At 35.7% G+C, this 20,472-nt stretch overlaps 1 protein-coding gene across 1 annotated transcript in view; it reads left to right on the top strand.

Moving 5' to 3' along the window:
- The first annotated feature begins 5,707 nt into the window (after positions 1–5,707).
- The window catches only part of LOC131075912 (uncharacterized), a 70,132-nt gene continuing 55,367 nt past the window's right edge, over positions 5,708–20,472 (top strand). Inside the window, exon 1 of the mRNA XM_058012861.2 lies at positions 5,708–6,005. Within this exon, the coding sequence (XP_057868844.2) occupies positions 5,786–6,005 (220 nt within the window). The 5' untranslated portion in view covers positions 5,708–5,785. The remainder of the gene's footprint in view (positions 6,006–20,472) is intronic.

Below are 20,472 nucleotides of genomic sequence, written 5' to 3'. Positions count from 1 at the left end.
ACATTTTGCCCCCACTTTAGCGGGCTTATGAATCAACATGAATATGCATGCTAAAGGAAATCTATTGAACATAAAATAACATTATGATGCCAAAAGGATATTGTAGAGGAAGCAGACAAATCTCCGAGCCAAGGAAGCATGCCCCAAAGCTGAAGACCTACAAATCAAATGTATTAGATAGAAGAACCTGCACAAGTGAACAGGGTTAGAGAAAAAGAAAATCGTAAGACAACAAGGTTAGAACATGATAAAGAAAAAGATAACACACACACGAAAGCACACAACAAAGAAACTATGATTTTAAGTCAGCAAAGTGAATGAGACCTCGATGTAAAAGGTTGGCTCAGTACCATGCATCGTCCCCAAAATAACAAGAAACAACAAATAAATAAATTCTAAAACAAAGAGAAGAAAGTAAGGATTGATCACTTCAAGGAAGAATGCACCTAGAAGTTAGAGAAGCAATCAATGTCGAAGAGATAATACATGACCTAGACACTAGCTTGATGCATCACTGGTAGTCATGATGATGATAAAAAAGATAGATCTAGCAAGTCGTCTTATGTCGGATGATCAAAGACAAGTAGCACCTACTTCGCTCTGAAGGAAGGCCACTACCAAAAGATAAGATAAAGAAGATAGTCGCGATAGGGAGACAAATTTTCATTGATCAGACGAGGTTGCCCCCAGCAAGATGAAGTGAGATTTGAAATAGATATTGTTACTCAATACATAATAAACACACTAGCTACAGACTAACATGTCAGATGATAATATAAAGGATATAGATAAAAGATAGATAAGACAATGTAACATAAACGAGCCTCGCTTTAGAGGAAAGCCCCTTGTTACGAAAAGATACAAGATAAGCGGTCACCATTGGTATGAGATACACCACTATGAATAGCAAAGTGCATTATGCTAGATAGCCATACAATAGGGCGATGAGATATGTCGGTATGGATAGCCATACGATAGGGCAATGAGATATGTCGGTATGGATAACCATACGATAGGGCGATGAGATAGATAGATTTTGCTGACATGGGTTGCAATATGCTAGATAGACATGCGATTGGGATTGACCCTTGCAAAGGTGATCAAAAGCATTAGATCAAATGGTTTGGCCCTCATCCAGGCAAAGAAAATGATAAAGAAAAGGATCAAGTGGTTCAGACCCCACCTAGGCAAAACATAATAAGGAAAAAGATCAAGCGGTTTGGCTCCCACCTAGGCAAACATGAAAAAGCGATAAAAGGATCATAGTCACCATGACAGATGAGAGATAGACATGCACCTCTGCAGGTGAGAGAGAGATAGGATAAGAATAGAATGTGTAAAATAATAGGATAGAGGTAGGCCTCGATATCACTTGTTGTGCAAAGAAGAAGAAGGTACATCAATAGATGAAGAATTAATGACACCCGATTGATGAAGTTGTTGCATCTTGTCATTCAAGGCCTTACATTCACTAGTGGAATGGCCAAGCAATTGATGGTATGCACATAAATAATGTTTTTCTTTATTATCCTTATGAAACAAAGGTAAAAATTTATCAATTGAAGATATAGATGGCACATGAACCCACACGAGTGACCCCAATGATACTATTCAACATTGAAGAGTAAACTACTAGTAAAAAATACAAGTGCTAATAGTTTGAAGAACTAATCAACGAAATATAAGTCACCTCCACAAAACTAGAATGCAACAGTGTCTGTATTATAAAAGCTCCATCTCACCAAAATACAACTACTGCATTTGGCTAGTACATAGGAACAAATATTGTATACGTTACTTACTCCACAATGAAACTAAGAAAGCATTTGCACCTATAGTAGAACCCCCCCCATAACGCTAACAAAGGAGAGAGATGATAGGTCCACTAAAATTGTGTGTTACCATGAAGTACATGAATGCAAATATAAATGTGTAGGGGTTCAACAAAAATCTCTAGGATTCAATGTTGTCGTGTAGTGATACTCACCAGACAAAGGTGTGATGAAAAAACAAAAGGCACTACACAACCCCTCATAACACTTTAATGTAGAGTGCATGTACAAAATAAGGCACAATAGAATGTGCAAAATCCCCATAAACCATACTCAAGAGTGACACTTTATCTCAATGTGTTTATAAATAGATAATTGCATAAAAAGAATGTTCGAAATGCCCAAAGAGGGCAAAGTGTTGGAAATGCATGCAGATCAACCTAAGAGAAGCCATCCAATGCAAACATAAAGTTTCTAAGAGCCAAAAAGACTAAGTAATCAACCATAAAGTGAGAACACAAAAGACTAAATAAAATGTACTTAGCGCAAAATTAAGAAAAAATGACTTGAGATCTAGATAAAGGACTTTGAGAACTTTCCAACAATATATGGTTTTCAAAAAATGAAGACTATTTGCCCAAGTTATGGCCCTAAAAGCGTAAAAAAAAGAACCAACTTCAAAGGCCTGATATAGTCACCAAGAGCAATATTAGATCAAACCACTTGCAGATTTGAATAGCCCTTTGAACTAGCTTACCAACGATATACAAAAGTTGAAAAACAAACGTCACATGAGCAAGTTATGGTTAAAGAACCAGCTACATGTCAACATGGGCTTGGAGGTTTGAAAGGGTTTCCAAAAATAAAAACTTTCCTAGAATAGAAAGTTTCCAAAAATATAATTTTTTTGAATATAGAAAGTTTCAAAAATGGAAACTTTCTAAAAATAGAGACTTTCAAAAATAGAAACTTTCTAAAAATAGAAAGTCATTGGAAATGGAAAATTTCCAAAAACAAAAAGCGAAAATGGTTTTTTTTATACCCTTGATTTGCTCCAAAAGCTAATAAAAATTACCCCCTTTCAAATCCATATAAGAAAGCAAATTTGGTGACCCTACAATGCTTATGAGAAAATAAACCCTCAAAGCTTGAGAATGGGTTTTTTGAATCTACATTCTGATACCATGTTGAATTTTGCAACACAAGCCTTCGAGATCAAACAATAGAGTAGAACACCTTCCACAAATGAGAGTAGCAAGAAAAATATACCATACTCAATTAAGGCTTAATCGTACATATCTTTTATTTTTCCCCCAAAGTTTAATATTTGGTTATGATATTTTGATTTGTCAATAGATATTTTTATTTAGCTAGACTAAATTGGTGCATACCATAATCAACTACCTCTTTCCTTTAACATTAACATTAATAACTAATTCAATCTAGACATCTACATTGGAAGTCTACAAGACTCAACATGAGAAGTACAAGAGTTACTTAGATAACAAAATTAGATGCCAATAATGGAAGTCTAAGAGTTAAATCTTAGATTTCCACATTAGATGTCATTTCAGGGATTAAAACTCCAGACTCAATACTAAAAATCCATAGATTTAACCAATCAAACTCAACCTTTTAATTTTTAATTATGATTTTTATTTTGATAGTCCCATAAACTATTCAAAACTCACAAACACGATTAAAATCTAACTATAACTATATAAACATATTCTATACCCATTTAATTTTTTAAATATTAACTAATTATAATCTATTATTTTTTAGTTCCTGCCATGGCAGGATACTTATGCATTCATCATGCCTTTAAATCACTTAAATAGTTATTAATCACTTTCTTGTCTACCAATCAAATTTTTACATTTTTCAATCTAAAATAATTTTTTAACTTTGTAAAAGTTAACATGTAAATTTTTTAACAAAAGCTATTTTAAAAACTATTTATTTATCATTTGATTGGTCTATACTAATTTCTGTAGGCATAAAATTTAATTTTGTCCAACAAAAAATATAGATTTTTTATGCACAATCAAATCAACATTAATGTACAATCAAATCAATAGTACAATCATTTAATGCTATATATTACTCTCCTTACATAAAATTTTATTCCCATCAAAAGCTTTACATTGGGGGATGATTTTTTAATTCTATTTCTCTTTCAACTTCCATTATCCATGATAAAAGGTACACCTTGTTTTTACTCTTTGTTTTTACATTATTGGAGGTAATAATTACAAAGAACATGGTAAAAGACTTTTTGCTCCTCGTGAACGTATTCCCCTCTTCATTGTGGCAAGTGGGTTATGTCATTGAGTTTGTATGCTTATACATTTAAAAAAAGATTAAAAATTAAAATTATTTTATTTTATTTTAAAATTTTAAGTGTCTTTCTGTTAGAAAATAATTTTTTTATTGGAAAATAATTTTAAGTGTTGATTGATGGTTTAAAGATGTATTTTAAGAAGCAATTTTACAAAGCAATTAGACAAATAATTTTAATTCTAATACATCAAATCAGTTGTGCAACAAATGTACAACATTAGATAAGAAAGTGAAAATGCATAACACATCTTATATTGTCAATTCAATGAAATCATATAACATCGAAAAAATATAACATAAAATAAATTGTTTGTTTAAGAAGTAATTTATTCAAAAAAAAAAAAACTTTTTAAACTTACATTTTTATAATGGAAATTGAGGGATTAAGAATTCTTGTTTGATATGATATAAATTTTATTTATTTGTAAATAAAGTATAAATATTTAAAAATGTATAGTCTTTTTACAGTAGGTAAGAGAAGGGAAAAATCTAATCATAAAATACTATGACAATTTTTAAACATCACAAATATCTAGTATAGAGGTAGATGCACTTATAAATGTGTAAGGATTAAAAATGCATTTTTCATGTAATTTTACCAATACAAACATGCTTCATAGCTAAACTATCTATTATTCTTCAAAGGAGACTACAGATAACATAATAACCTTGCTCTAACTCTAGAGGCTCAGTAAAGTATGCTAAACTTGAAGGAAAAAAGACCAATATTGTAAACTAATAGTCATGGGCAGCTATGTAATAAACTTGAGTCAACCAATTTTCTAATTGCAACTATCCCAAAGGTTGACCAAATTAACTTCACTATAGAGAGCAACATCTTACTTTTGAATATTCACTTTTGTAAAATTCCAATTTGATTCTCTTCTAACTTACTATAACTCACTAACTCTTGCATCAAAACTTTTAAATTGCAAGCCGAGACATTCATAAAATGACATCACCCTATAATATTTTAATAAACAAAAGAATCATGCCCATCCATCATTTTAAGATAACTTATCTATGACAAAGAACACTCAAGAGTTCAAAGTCAATATTCTATATGTCATATTGGCTCTTACATCAACAACCTATTTCTTGCACTAGGTCACTTTGACACCTATTTTCTTGTATTCTATTATATCAGTCTCAAGTCTCAAGCAGTTAACATATATCTATATCTATCTATAGCTTTCTCTATATCTTTCCTTCTCCCTATATACTTATCTATCTTTTTATCTCTTTCTCTCTATCTCTCTCTTGACCTTTATCTCTCCCTCTACCTTTTCCTCTCTATCTCAACTCTCTCTATCACTATATCTCTACTTACTAAAAGGCAGGAACTTGACGCTTTGCGTCTCTTGTTAATATTTGAAAGGTATTCCCCTGACCCAACCCAACAATCCAACAACATATCAATTTAAGATACCGAAAACACTTTCCAATGAAAAACCAATTAAGTGAATAACACCTTGCACATCACATCCCATCATTGTTGTAAATCACAATTTAAAATAAAGAAAAGGGATATTCCGGCCCCTCCCATAAGATTCCCGGGAGAAAAAGATGAGGGCACCTGTATATTTACGTTGACATTGCGAGTTATTGAAGAAAGTGTATACCCCCAACAAGCGCCTCTGCATTCTCCTCCATTTTCCGTGCGAAATTTCATGTCCATCCTGCCCTCCAAAGCTTTACGATCCGCTTCCCTCTCTGAAAACAAGCCTAGCACATCATCTCCCAATCATGGACGCGGCCTTGGTGCCTTGCACGCACAAATGGACCAAAACGATGTCTTCCAAGCCTCTCATCTCCCCCACGAGGTCGCGGGTTCGAAGCCGGATCAATTCGCCAAGGAACCTTCACGCGGCGCAACGGCTGGAGCATCAGGTATATTTCAATTACGTGTTATATTCTGTTTACTGTAGGAATGCCCTATCTTCCAACCCCAGGTCCTTCAAATTTAGGGGCCGTACGCAAATTATAAGGAGTTAGTCGCAGCGGTGTTCAAATCCCAGTTTTTCCAAATACTTTAAGATCACATGCATTGTTTGCTTTTTTCTTTGCACATAAATGCAACCATAATTAGTTACGAGGCTGCAATTCAGCTTAGTACCCGCCTTATGACGAATCACATGTGCAGTGCGATTAGTATAGGTACAGCCTCGTTAGAAATCAGTACACGGGTGATTTTTACGGATCTATGTTTTAATTCATTACCCAGATTATCAATTTTACTGCTGGCTCCATACAAAATATTTCTGTACGGAGGAAAAAATTATACCACCTCTTACAGTGATCAAAATTTGCTTTTTCAGTAGCGGAGTTGGTTTTTTGGTTTGCATATAGAGCCAGGATCAACAAGCCATGCAAAGCTCAATTTTTGTGGTGTATATGGTCCACTATCTACAAGTACACACCGTCTTGCTGTGCAATAACCTCATGTGCTCAAGGGAATATATTGTGCTCTCTGACGCAGATTTTGTTGGCGCTGTCAATATATCAGTTTTTGTAGTATATTTGGTAGATTAAATTTTTTTATCAGCCGATCAGGTTTAAACAACCGTAAGGAAATTTATCACAACAGTAAGCATCATTTAATACAAAGCAAGTTAAGTCAAATTCCATAAGCAAAAAAGTGCGTCTCACATTTGATATGTAATAATTTCTATCATAACATTCTTAGCATATCAAGTTTGCTTATTTTTGCCAAAGATTAATAGTGAAAGATAATGATAATATAAACCTGCGGTAGGCAGTTACTTATAAATGAGTTAGAGAGGAGAAGCAGAACTTGGAAATGAAGACTCTTGGCAGCCCTAATTTTTTGGCATGGAAAGGGATTGAGATTGAGGCGACTTCGATGTGAATGCCTGTTTGAATTTTTGCTATTGCATTGATTTTCGTTTCATCAAAACAGAGAAATCTTGGTGTAATTTAGAACCCTAGCTACTGTAAACATGGATTGAACACACAAGTTAATCAATTTGAAGATTTTGCTTGAATTGTGTATAAATGCGTACATCTTGTTATGATCAAAACATGAATCTCGTTGACTGGCATAATTTTAGGCTTTAGCAACCAGAATCTAACACATGAGCACCTAAAAATTTAAATGAGAATAAATCATGAGTTGTTTGTGAGTTTATCTCTTGATGACCCACTTAATCTCAACAGTTATAATTTTAAGGTGCATGGACGTTGAATTGGGACCATTGGATCATGAAAAACACACTTGAATTGTGTGTAAATATTTGCTTAATGATTCAACTTGAATGTTAAAATGTATTTGAAATGCAGCTATTGTGTACAAATGCTCGCCACTTGTTTCGACTAAACTGAAAACCTTAGCATCTAGTTTAACCCAAGACGTAGGATATGATAATTCCCCAAAATTTAATCATTTTCTTGTTGGGTTTGATTTGGGGGTATTTTCTCCTTTGGTGTTGGAGCCTGAGTTATAGCAAACAAATGGCATTATAAGACACTTTTCTATTTGTCGAACTATTTACAAGTATGAAACAATAGGAATTTATTCCTCGTAGTTGAATGAATATACATTGCTTAAATAGTATGCTTAATGGACATGCTCTTGGATCATGTTATAGAGCTTCTCATACATTAAAGATTGATCAATTGAAGCATACAACTAATGAAGGAATCCATTAAGGTCATATTGTATGGCTTAGCAGACAATTGTTTTAAAAAATGATGAGTAATGAAATAGAACTTGTTACAAGGTATAGTAATTGAAAAGGGAATTGCTATATAACATTATTTTTTTTGTAATTGAGGGTCCTATTGGTACTTATCAATTAAAAAATAATTTAACTTTTGAGCCCCTCTGTCCTATCTTTTTTTCATACGTGGACATTAGCAATTGTTTCTTTTTGATTGAGTAGGGAGTAATAAGAGTTTGGTAAACATCACAATCTTATAATTTTTTTGTTTTGATTAGCAATAACAATGACCTTAGAGTCTTTTCAATACCAATTGAAATGCACTATTTCTTATGATTTCCATTTACCAATGATGATTTTGTACCTTGGGAAGCAAGTTGGTCACAATTTTAGCTGAAAAGTGCATTGCAAAAAACTATTAGAAAAACAAAATTTGAACATCTAAGGCTTTGAGTATTAGGTTGAGCAACAAAAAACCAGGTAATAGAATCCAACCACCAAAATCCTTAATAAAAAGAGCATGCACAATTTGAACTTACGAAAATAAAAAACACAAAGGTTTACAACGCCCAAGTTATGCCCCAATGGCCAACCCCAAGCTTCATATTTCTAGTAGCACCACATGATCCAACCACCCACCTCCTCCTAAACCTTTGCGTTTTTACCATGAGTCAAGATAGGAAATTAAGCTTCTTGGATTAATCCCACTTATTGAGCAACACGTTCCCAAACTCTATTATTGATAGATGACAATGTAAAAGCACTTGTTACCTATAAATTCTTTTGCTTGTGGTAGATTGAGAGATGCTTCACAACTATGTAGAAATCCATACAAAAAGAATTCAATCTTGTACCACGTTATGGACAACATGGAATTCTTAATTCTAGATCTTAAGGGTTCCCACGATATTTGGCACATCCAAACTACTAAGAGCAGAAACAAATTTCACTTAGCTTTCCTCAACAAAGCGTCCTTCACATGTAGAGGAAAGAAGCAAGTAATGGAGAATCCATTTCCTAACCATTGGAGAGGGCACAATTGATTCCACTGCAAGCATGAAAGTAGAATCAATGGGTGCTTTAGAACCCAACACACCAATATCCTCCAAACAATTAACTCCAAGAATGCTCTCAACAAGATAAAGGGAGATAATTTTGGGCACCTATAAATGGAGTGTAGTTAGTCATCCAAAATGTTTTCCGTGAGAAGGATCATGATGTCTAATAATGTGATACTTGTGAGCCATCTTAACCTATCTCAAATATAGAAGACAACAGCCTTGGAAGCCTCAATAGGCTACACACTTTACAAGCTAAAAATATCAACCCAACATGATAGGGTGAAGGCTAACATAACACCAATTGCTACATTAACAATAAACTCCGTTTAAAAACAAACCATGTACTCACGCAAGAGAGTGATGAAAGAAACAAGTAACCAAGCTCACACACATTGCCACCACCACCCTTCAAGATAATAAAATTGAAATCACTGTAGGAGTTGATTCTAGATTTGAAAAAGTGACCACTCAAAGCAATTAATAAAGACATGGACACTACTGTAGGGAATAGAAAAGATCAATGCACATATTCCTCAATAATTATATGGACACCATTATGGGGAAGAGAAAAAGACCTAGGACACAAATTCTTAAATAGAAAGGAACTCCCTAGGGAGGTGTCTTGTCATAAAGAAATTGACCCAAACTAGACAAGGAATTCAAAATTTACTAACAATAATTAAATGAGAATTGCTTGATACTTGCGTTGGCCAAAAAGTTTGCAACATAATTACATTTTAGAAAGCAATGGGTACAAAAGTTGTGAAAACCTTTGCGAATGTCGAGAGCCTCATTTGTAGGAGGACCACACAACATCCACCTTAGGCAATCCATTTGCTAAGGCCTTGGATGACCATGGGCAAATTGCCTAAAAAATAAGCTTCTTGCAACCCAATACAAAAGCCATAGAACGCCTTGGCACCCTTCACATGCTACCTCATCATTTGATTTTGGCTCCTAGAAAAAGGAGCCAACTTCATAGATTGGCCTAGAGAATGACTAATCACCTCCTTTTCTCGAGTTAGTTGAGGCTTTCCTCTCTAGGTTCCTTCAAAGTTTAACTTAAGAGAACCATTCAAACACATCCAAGTTGCTTGTATTTGTTTGATAATTTAGTTGTGGGTTCTATAGGGGCTCACACCCAAAGAGAAAATTCTTACATAAATGCTTTAGTTTGATCAATATTAAAAATACGAGTATTATTATTAGAATAATGTCATGACTGAATATTGATAATATTTCTTTAATTTGCAAAATATTGATAATATTAATAAAACACTATTAATATAACTATAATAATGTAATATTGATAATAAGATACTAATAGTGTTATGATTAACAAAAGCTATTAATAATCTAGATTGAAACAATAAACATTAATGATATAGGTAAAGAGAAACAATATATTTTTTTAATAAATTTAATAATCTAAATCAAATTAATAAAGAAGACAACAAGAATAAATACAAAGAGGAATATAAGGCAAACTTAAGTGTCAAATGAAAGAGGCAACAAGGCATGCCTCAAATGTTCCTTCAAACCACATACCATTGCGAGAAGTCTCATCCCATCCACCAAATATCCTTGATAACTCCATAACTTGAGGGTTTTTAAGATTGAGTGCTAGTGTGGAGCTTCTTACATTGACTGTAACATGAGGATTAAAGAGCACAATGTTAACATACAACATGAGAGCATTGGAAAATCCATCCTTATTGAACATTTGCCCTACTCAAAGCACCACATACATGTAGAGGCCCCTGAAGTCTTGGTTAGAGATGTAAACATTTTTGATGGAAAGTTGAAGTATGTAGTACAGATTAGTAAACATAGTAGTTGGCATACATATCATACATAATCTCAATAGGTACTTTTTGTATATGTAGTAACAATGGTGCCTAGAATCACAGTAACTAATCTATATATTTGCAAAATTATTAAGTATTGAAATTTGCCTTTATTTATAATTGCAAAGCTAGTCTATTTGTTTTGTGTAATTAAAGTGAACAATTATTCCTCATTTTTCTCAATTTTACTTTCGAACTTCAACTTTTTTTTTAATTTGTTTTAAATTTTAGAATTTTTTAAAGGTATTATTTTGGAAATTCGAAATTTACAATTATAGAGCATCTAAATTTTTAACACAATTTTTAAATTTATTTAAGAGTTTTATTTTTAGATTTTTGTTATACAAGATGTATACGTACAATAAAAATTTATGTTGTTTAAATTTTTTTAATGTAAGCTTGCTTTTTAAATACATGTAACTGCCATTCATTTAGCAATTGCTTATAGTAAGCAGAAAAACAAGTCACATGCTAAATGACAATGATAAAGAATAGGCAAGAATTTGAATTGGAGCATTACAAATTTACAAAACTTAGAACATCTAAATTTTTAATAATATAGTTTGAGTCATTTGATCATTAGCTTGAAATAACATTTTTTTACTATTAATAAGTGCACTATAGTACATTAGTAGAAGCAGTTTGGGACTTTGCTTTCAATTTCATTTATGACCACATATTCTTATTTCTCAGTAATCTATTTTATTTCCTTAATCTTTTTTTTTTGATCTGCAAAACATAGCCAAGGTTGTGAGAGGTTGTATCAATAATTAAAAATTTATAGAATTACATTTGATACTTGACCAACGTCAGTCCATTCCACATTACAGTCAGCAGAATAGACTTGCTTTCACAATGCCCAAAAACAAATACTACACAAAACCCAGCTCGAGTAGACAAAACAGGGGAGAGGAAGATTAAACAAGAAATCCCAACCCACAATCCATCCAAAGCAAAAATGCTTGTCTATATAGAATGAGTTTTCCCCACAAAATTTAGACAAAATGAACCCTTGAGGTCCAAGGCCAAGACATTACCGAGAGCCAAACCCTAATTGAGAAAATGCCAGCCAGATAGAACATGGGGCAAAAAAACCAAAGAAGGCACCTAAAGGGATCATTCCACCTCCCAATAGATTTCATTTGAGTGGACCACTTGCGTGAACCAGTCCATCCGCAAATTGTCTTCCCTGTCTAGATCCACCACATGCCAAAGAAAATCTTTACCCATAGTAACCTAATGTCTATATTGTTCCAACCCATTTGCATCCAAATTTAGAAGAAACAACTACCTTTGCACTACATCTCCTAGTTGCAACAATTTTGGGAGGTCCTCTACCCAAGGGCTGCCAACCCCAAGCTTCGTAAAAACCACCACATCTATATCATTCATTAGAAATTCCGACTTAAATACCTCTCACAACAATGCCAGAGTTTGAACTTTCAACTTGCCCAAGTCTTGGAGTGAGGCCAAGAAGGAGGAGGAATGTTATTGTTCACCCAATATCTATTCGTGGAGGTCAAGAAGTCCTGCCCCAACACCATCTGAGTGGCCTCCATTGACAGTAACCTGACTCCTTACAAATCATTTGTAGCCTTTAGTTTGAGATGAAACCCGGGAAATACATTTTCCTCTTCTTGCTTCTAAGTCTAATTGGGGTCTTCATCTTGGGTAAGAATGCCAACATATTGAAAGGACCGCCCAAGTATAGAAAAAATTCTTGCAGCTCACATGAGCCAGCAACTATGGAAGGAGGAAATGAAATAAATGGCATTGTACGACGAGGGATGGAAAGTTGACACACCATCCTCCACTAATCTTGGGAGCAAATGTTAAAATTTCTTGTAGCTCATTGTGAAGTCCGAAAGGACATTGGCCTTACGAATATGCTCTCCCATGTTAGGGAAATTAATGATGAATCACAAACAATCAAAAGCATCACAAATAATTTGTCAAATCAAAGCTAAGATTGCAAGTCTCAGTTTTCTTCTATGGTAACACGATGAATCCCATCTGCTGCCTCTTTGGCCAACATGTTCGCCTCCCAGTTGCCTTCTCTATATGTGTGATTGATAGTACATAATTCAAATTTTTGCAAAAGTTCCAAGGCCCGTTATAAGACCACAACTTCCAATTAGGAGTAGAGCTTGATTGAAGAGCATTGACGACTAGAGAGGAGTCACCTTTAATTTCAATTCTTCTGATTCCCAACTCCTTACACAAATTGAGATGTGTTGATGTGTTTTTTAGGCACATACAAACACAAAATAAAATACCCAAAAGTATCTTATCCTCTTCATCAAAGTCTCTCAAATGCTGAATATTTGCATAAGGATCACTTGAGATAACTCCCTATGTTGGGTCACAACATGTGGATAAGCTGGTTGATGTGATTGCTGGAATCACAAGGGGACTTACGTTGAATTGTTGAATGCTTGAATTGCTGGAACTTGATCATCTGATGTTGCAATCTTGTTATGCTTTTTATCCTAAACTAACTTGAGTTTGAAAAAAAGGCAAAAGGGAAAGAAGGGTTGAGGAAGTCTAGGAATGTAGGAACGATGGACAATCTCTGTTGAATCTGGACTAGGCCTTGCTTTGACCTAGGCTAGGCCTTGCTTTGACATGCGAAGCAATAACTCCACAAAGCTTAGTGCAATCTTCTAAGGAAATTAGATGATTTTCAAATCATTACCAAGCTCAGACACCATTAATTGAATGCATATCAATGATTGAATAATAATTGAACTTAAGCCCATTCAAGTATTCCATTTGCCCACACAAGGCGAATTTGCAATCAGCAAACTGCTAGTGGTATGGATTAGGAGTTTCACCTTAAATCATACACAACATTCTTTCATCTACCTAATTATCATTAGCTAACGTGAAGATCCAACAAGAAACCATGCACTTGTAAAGAAACAACACATTTCACCATAACTTCAATGAAAAGGAAGTTTATTTACAACCTTGGCAACAATTTCTACCTTCTCCTCCTATTCTACTCTAACTGCTATCTACTATTCGTTATTAACCTGTATTCACTATTAACTATCCATTATTTATTAACCTTTACAAATGAGAAGTTTGAGCCTTATATAGAGAGCTCATTACAATTCCATGGCCCAAATTACATGATAGAAACCCTAATTAGGGTTTGTTATAACAATCTCCTCTTAGCCAATGAAATCATTACAATAATGTGGACACATGTCCATCTTGATTTCTAGCCAATGAGAATTGAGGTTAGGTACATAAAATAGTATTTGATGAGGCGCCATGTGTCACTTGCTCTACCATGAAATGCAGCAGATTCATTGAACTTGGACTTGCTGATGTGGAATTCTTCTGATTGGTGGGATGATGTCTAGGATGCCATCTCAACTTGCTTGTAGACTTGATTCATCATCATGAATGACTATTGAGTAATATCTCTTGATACTCAACATTATCCAGTTTGCTCAATTTGAGAATGAAAAACTTTCTTGTGGTTGAGTTGATCAAGCCTACTATTCACCACCTCCACTATTGCTGCTTCATTTCTTGTTTTGTAAGAAGATAAGGCTCATCTCCCTGTCTTGAAAATGCTTCTTATTTCTTTCTTTCCACAATTCATATAGAAGGATGGAAGGGCTGGTTATCCACAAACTTTCAGAAGATGCAGACCTCTTGATGAGTGGTCATGACTGAAACAAGCTAAGAATATCACTTGGGAAGACACTAGCCTGTCCCAACTTGGCGCAGAGCTATCACTAGCACTCCTGGGCAAAGGGACACTCTAGAAAAAGATCTGGTTCTTGGGCTTTGCAAAGTACACATCTTGAGGGGCCGTGAAAACCCATTCTCCTAAACTTTTTTGCTGTGAGGATCTTCTTTTGAAGGGTGGCCCATGCAAAAGTGCCTGCTTTTGGGAGACAAAATTTGCTCCAACAAAGGTGTGGGGGAATACCAACCCCAATTAACTCCATATCCTTAGACAGCCAAAGCAACCCCTCTTGGGAGGCAAAAGTGCCTGCTTTTGGGAGACAAAATTTGCTCCAACAAAGGTGTGGGGGAATACCAACCCCAACCAACTCCATATCCGTAGACAGCCAAAGGTAATCTTCCTTGGCATTATACTGCACTGTTTTAGAGCCCCCCCAAATCAGCACATCCACACCCTGTCTGAAGATAATAACCCAAGTATTTCCATTTCCATCCCAAAGTCTGGTCTTTGAAGAAGAAAATGATATGATCCCTAACAAAGGCACCCCACATGTGCTCGAGAGCGGTTTGAACTTGATCAAATTATCAATATTTATCAGATTATCCAACTTCGGATAACCAGCCCAAGAATTCTCCTAAAACAATGCCTTGCTGCCGTCATGAATGTCCCATGAAAGATAGTCAACTACAACTCATTTACAAGTTTGCATAAAGTTTCAAACTTGGGAACCCAAGGAGGGTTGGCAATAGAAAGGATGCTAGAGGGACTGCCCCCATCAAGATACTTGCTCAACAGAATCTTGGCCCGTTTCTTGTGGGGTTCTTTAGACATGCGCCAAACTAGCTTGGCCCTAAGGGCTTTATTCTGTAGAATTTGATTTCTGATCCCTAAACCTCCTTCCTCCTTGGGCCTGCAAATTTTGTCCCATGAGATCAGCGCAACCTTATCCTTGTCGCTAGTCTCCTGCCAAAAGAATTTCCTCATTTGCTGACCAATATCGTGGCTAACCCTTATAGGTAGCGCCAAGCAAGACAATAGATAGATGGAGATTGCTGACAAAATTGCCTTAAGAATGGTGATTCTACCTGCCCACAAGAACCATTTGCCCTTTCAAGAGGAAAGCTTGGTGTTCATCTTTAAATTGAGAGGGTTTCAAAGGTTCTTGGATCTGAGTCCTTTGGCTAGCAGTAGTCCCAGATAGGTGCAGGGTAATTTCCCCTTTTTGAATTGTAGTATTCTCAATATCTCTTGTTCCTTCCGAATAGGATTATAAAAGAAGAAATTTTCTGATTTGGCTTTGTTCACCTCTTGCTTATAAAAGCTCGAGAGTACAGGTCAAGAATAGCATTCATTTGAAAGGCCTCTCTTCTTTTTGCCATACCAAATACAATTCTGCTGTCAACAAACTACTGATGAGAAACCAGTGGGAATGTGCTAGTGACCTCAACACCTTCTACATTTCTCGCCAAAGTTTCATTTCTAAAAGCTTTACCCAGGGCTTTTGCCATTTTGATGAATAGAAATGGGAACAGTGGATCCCTGTAGTGCAAGCCCCTAGAAACTTAAAAGAAATCTTCAAGGGCGCCATTATGAAGAACTGAGAACTTGGGGGATTAAGATACAATTGAAAATCCAATTCAACCATCGTTTATTAAAGTCAAAGACCTGCATCACGATTAGAAGAAAATGCCAATTCACCTTATCATAGGCTTTCTTAATGATCAACTTAATCACCATCATTGTTTTTTAGTGTGTTGTATGGAATATATGGCTTCTTGAGGATGGATCTGCCCAGAACAAAACCAGTTTGTTTGTCAGAAATGATATCCGACAGAATTTTCTTCAATCTGTTAGGCATTGCCTTAGTCATGACCTTATACACTCTATTGCAGAGGGAGATAGGATGATAGTCATCCAAATGGAAAGCTGTGTCCTTTGGAATGAGGGCAATGAGAGTGTTGTTAACCTCTCTGAGCAAGTTGCCTGAGTTCCATGAAGCCTCGATTGCCTTCACCAACTCCTGCCCCATCATGTTCCAGCAGTTTTGGAAAAATCCTCCAGAGAAGCCATCTGACCCAAGGGTTTTATTTGGATGCAGTTGGGAGAGAGCCTTCTTGATCTCCATGACCGTGAACTTTTGCGTTCAACATTTTGTTCCGAGTCTTTGTCACTAAAGGGCGAATATTGTGGATCAAATCCTTCTGTGCCAGAAGATTAGAATCCTCAACATTGTTAAGAAGGTTGTTGAAAAAATTTACCATCTCTTCAGCTATAGCCTATGGGTCTTCAAGAGTGGAGCTACTGGGAAGTTTGATCAACAAAATCCTTATTCACGACTCTTCTTTGCTTCGTGACATTGTGAAAATACTTAGTATTTTTGTCCCCTTCAGACAACCAAGTTTCCTGAGATTTTTGATGCCATAAAATTTCTTCTTTAGTATTGAGAATTAATGTTATGTTTTCTAACATTAATTCTTTCTCCTTATTTCTGACCACCTTTTTGCCAAGCAAAAGGAGGTCATCCTCAATCGACTTCTTGGTTTCTAAAATGTTCTTGAAATGTGTCAAATTCCACTCCTTGATTCTTTGTTTTAGGAGTTTAATCTTGGTGACAAAGATGAACATTTTGGAACCATTTGTATGTTCTTTATTCCACCATCTTTCCAGAAGCAAGAAGAAATCTGGATCTTTTATCCACATATTCTTGAATTTGAATGGACATCTAGCTGGTTTTCTCTCCCCAAGAATCTCCAACTGAATTGAATAGTGACAGAACGAGAGCATGGAAGAATTGATCTCTTCGAAGGTGAAGGGAAAGGGTCCCAGGTCACTAGAAAAGAGGAATCTATCAAGTTTTTTTGGCTATGTCGTTGGAGAGACATAAATACATCAAGTGGTTCCTATCCACCCAATCCGGGAAATCCTTTTAGGACTGATTTTCCCCTCTGACACTCCCTCTTTTATCGCTGTCAAGGAGAATACGGTTAAAATAACTTCCAATAATATGGCATAGATTGGGGTGGGGTTTAATAAAGGTTTCCAATTTCGGCCATAGTTCTCTTTTTCTAATACATGCATTTGGGCCATAAACATTCACTAGAACAAATTGAAGGTTAGAAAGGACACTTCTGACCATACAACCCAACCAATTGGACCCTTCTGCCAGTATGTCCACACATATATTGTGGTTTCCAAAAGGTCCCCCTGAGGCCCGTGGCCTGAACCTCCATCACTTGCCAAATTTGAATTTTCTTTATACAAATCTAAATCAGTGTTGGTCATTTTAGATTCTTGGATTAGGAAAATATTTGCCTTAGAGAGCTCCATCCTGCGCTTGACCAAGCACTGCTTGTTAGGGGCGTTTAAGCCCTTAACATTCCACGATAAGAGCCTCAAGGATCCTTGGGAAGGATGAACTCCCTTCCCTAAACTCAACATCATGGTGATTTTAGCCTGACCTTCGGCATCCTCATCTGTAGCTCTCTTCTCCTGAAACACCACCTTACATCTGGACTTGCCTTTCCCACAATCTGGGCACATCTTCTTGGCTCATTTTTGCCTCACACACAACTTGCTAATGTCCTCCACAAGAGCTCCATTTGTCTCCAAATCTGCAGTTTCCCCAAATAGGAATAAATGCTCCTCCTCCAACAATTCTTCTTCTTCAATGATATCTTTCTGTAATCCTACAATAGTTCAGATTACATGATCTGTACAAGTTGGCCCAATCTCAGATCCATCCCTCCTATTATTAGTGAGATCCATCATTTCACAAGCTATCTCTATGAACTGTTTGTTAATAGCTATATTAGGAAGTGAGGGATCTCCCATTTCAGCAGCCATATTTGGAGCAGGATTGTTTTGTAGAGTTATCTCCATGATTGTGGAAATCTCCATTTCCTTGCTAGCCCTTCAGGAAAGGTGGCTGAAACAATCATCTCCTCACGAGGTAAATTAGACTTCTGTCCAAGTGTTGTGATTGGGGGTGTACATCATTTACACCTTATTATTGTCTGTCATTCGGTCATTAATCTCAACTCTGTCATCTAAGTTGTCCACTTTATCTTGTTTGGGGATATTCAAAATAGAAGCTGAAGCAATCATTGTCCCAACCTTCTCCATACTCTGAGTACCTTCATGCACTAAACTGAGAACAAGTCTCTTATCTTTGAATAGAGTGCCTCCTTGCCCATTGCCTATGGAGACTTTTGAGATCCATCTACCATTTCCCATAATGATCTCCATCTCCTCCACAACCCTAGCCCTCTGATAAACCTCCACAGAAAGCTTCACTGTAGAATCCAACTCACCATTAACAAAATCTTCATCCGCCCCCAAAAATGTGACCATAGCATCTCCTATAACCCTGAAGGTCTCTAAATTCTAGTATTCAGAGGGCAAGTTAGCCAGACTAATCCACATCGGAGCCTTTCCAGGGTAGTGCTTGGTTGGACAAAATTGGATTCCCAATCTAATCTATAAAAAATGAAACCCTGAAAAATAGGGGTCTTCCGTGCAATATTTCAAATTCAAATCCTTATCAATGCATTCAATAAGAAAGAAATTGTTTGGCAGATATCTAATACTTACTTTCTTTTCGAAAAACTGGTCCACCAATCCAGAATCTGCCTCCTAGGGCATTTGTGTCTGCACCATTTTACAAATAGAGCCAGATCCTTGAGCCAGTTCATAGCGCCTGCAAAAGGACTTTTAAGGAGACAACGAAAGCTGTGCTCCTTCCTGGTTTGAGATCTGACTTGACCTACATCTCTGGTTCCATTGATCAGGTTCTGGATCCTCCCATTTCTAATTAACATAGGCAATCTCACCCTCTTCTCTTGCCAATTTTTGAACTGCTTCAACACTTTGGGTCTGCCCTTGGCTCTGCCAGGTAATGGAATTGCATTCACACCCATTGCAAATGCTGGGTTTCTTAGCACAGATTCCCCCATCTGTCAGTGTTGACACTTCTGCTTTGTCTGCGCCTTGCATTTGCGCTATAATAATATTTTTATATTAAATTGTTAGTTTTCATTTCCTTAATCTTTGATAGGGTTAGTTTTTCACAAATAACTGGGTATATTAAAAATCTAACCTATTTATTGTCAACATTTGGTATATTTCTTCCAACATACACTTAGGCATATCTTCGATTATGCTTCAGCTGAAGAAACATGCCTCCTAGTTAGGACAAAGCTCAATTCTTGGATAGCATCAAGGCTAGTAAGGCAGGGTTATGCGGACAAGTTCAATTTCAGAATAGAATGCACCATAAATTGCACTCCATGCTTTTATTTGATAATTAGTATTGCACTTCCTTTGTCGCTAAAGCTAACTACCCATCCATAATACCATTTGCTTTTTTTTTGAAACCAACAACGACAACTCCTAATAGATGTCACTTGACATTAAACACAAATTCATATGTGATTCTTGGGTCTAACTAAAAGAAGCATGTTGCATGGTTTACTCTAGTGGAGACATTTGCAAAAGTATTTGTTTAGTGTTTCTATTCAAGTTGAACTAAAAAGTTAATAAAAATAAAACCATTGGTTACATTTGAAACAAAAACATTAATGCATACACTTTAAAGTTAAGTCACATACGTTCTTGATTAGATTTAGTATTGGACATTATTTTTTCTTTTGAAATTTTCTCCTTAAACTCTTCCAATAAATTGTTGATATGAAATAATTTTTTTAGAATAATTCTGCAAAGCTTGTTTAGAATACGAGGTGTGGTAGCACATTAATTTTCATCATTCATAATGTTGATTTAAAACTCCATGTGAATAAATTTTATTGTTTTATATGTTTACTTTATTGGACAATAGTGGAAGGCTACTAACAAATTTAGTGACTTTACTTGACAATTGGATGGCTTAATCTTATTCACTATGACAATCTCTTCTGAGTTTTCACCATTAGATGAAAGATGGTTATGGTTGCAGTTTAATTCTAGAATGTAAATTTTGCAAGACAAGTATTGGTAACACAACTTCCAAAATAATCCAAGAGCCTTTAGATTGGTTTAGAACAATGATTGAGATTTGTTTGAATAATT

Source organism: Cryptomeria japonica, chromosome 9 (genome assembly GCF_030272615.1).
Source record: "Cryptomeria japonica chromosome 9, Sugi_1.0, whole genome shotgun sequence".
Classification (NCBI taxonomy): domain Eukaryota; kingdom Viridiplantae; phylum Streptophyta; class Pinopsida; order Cupressales; family Cupressaceae; genus Cryptomeria; species Cryptomeria japonica.
Note: the sequence above shows the minus strand (reverse complement) of the source record. Positions and strands in the feature narration are given on the sequence as shown.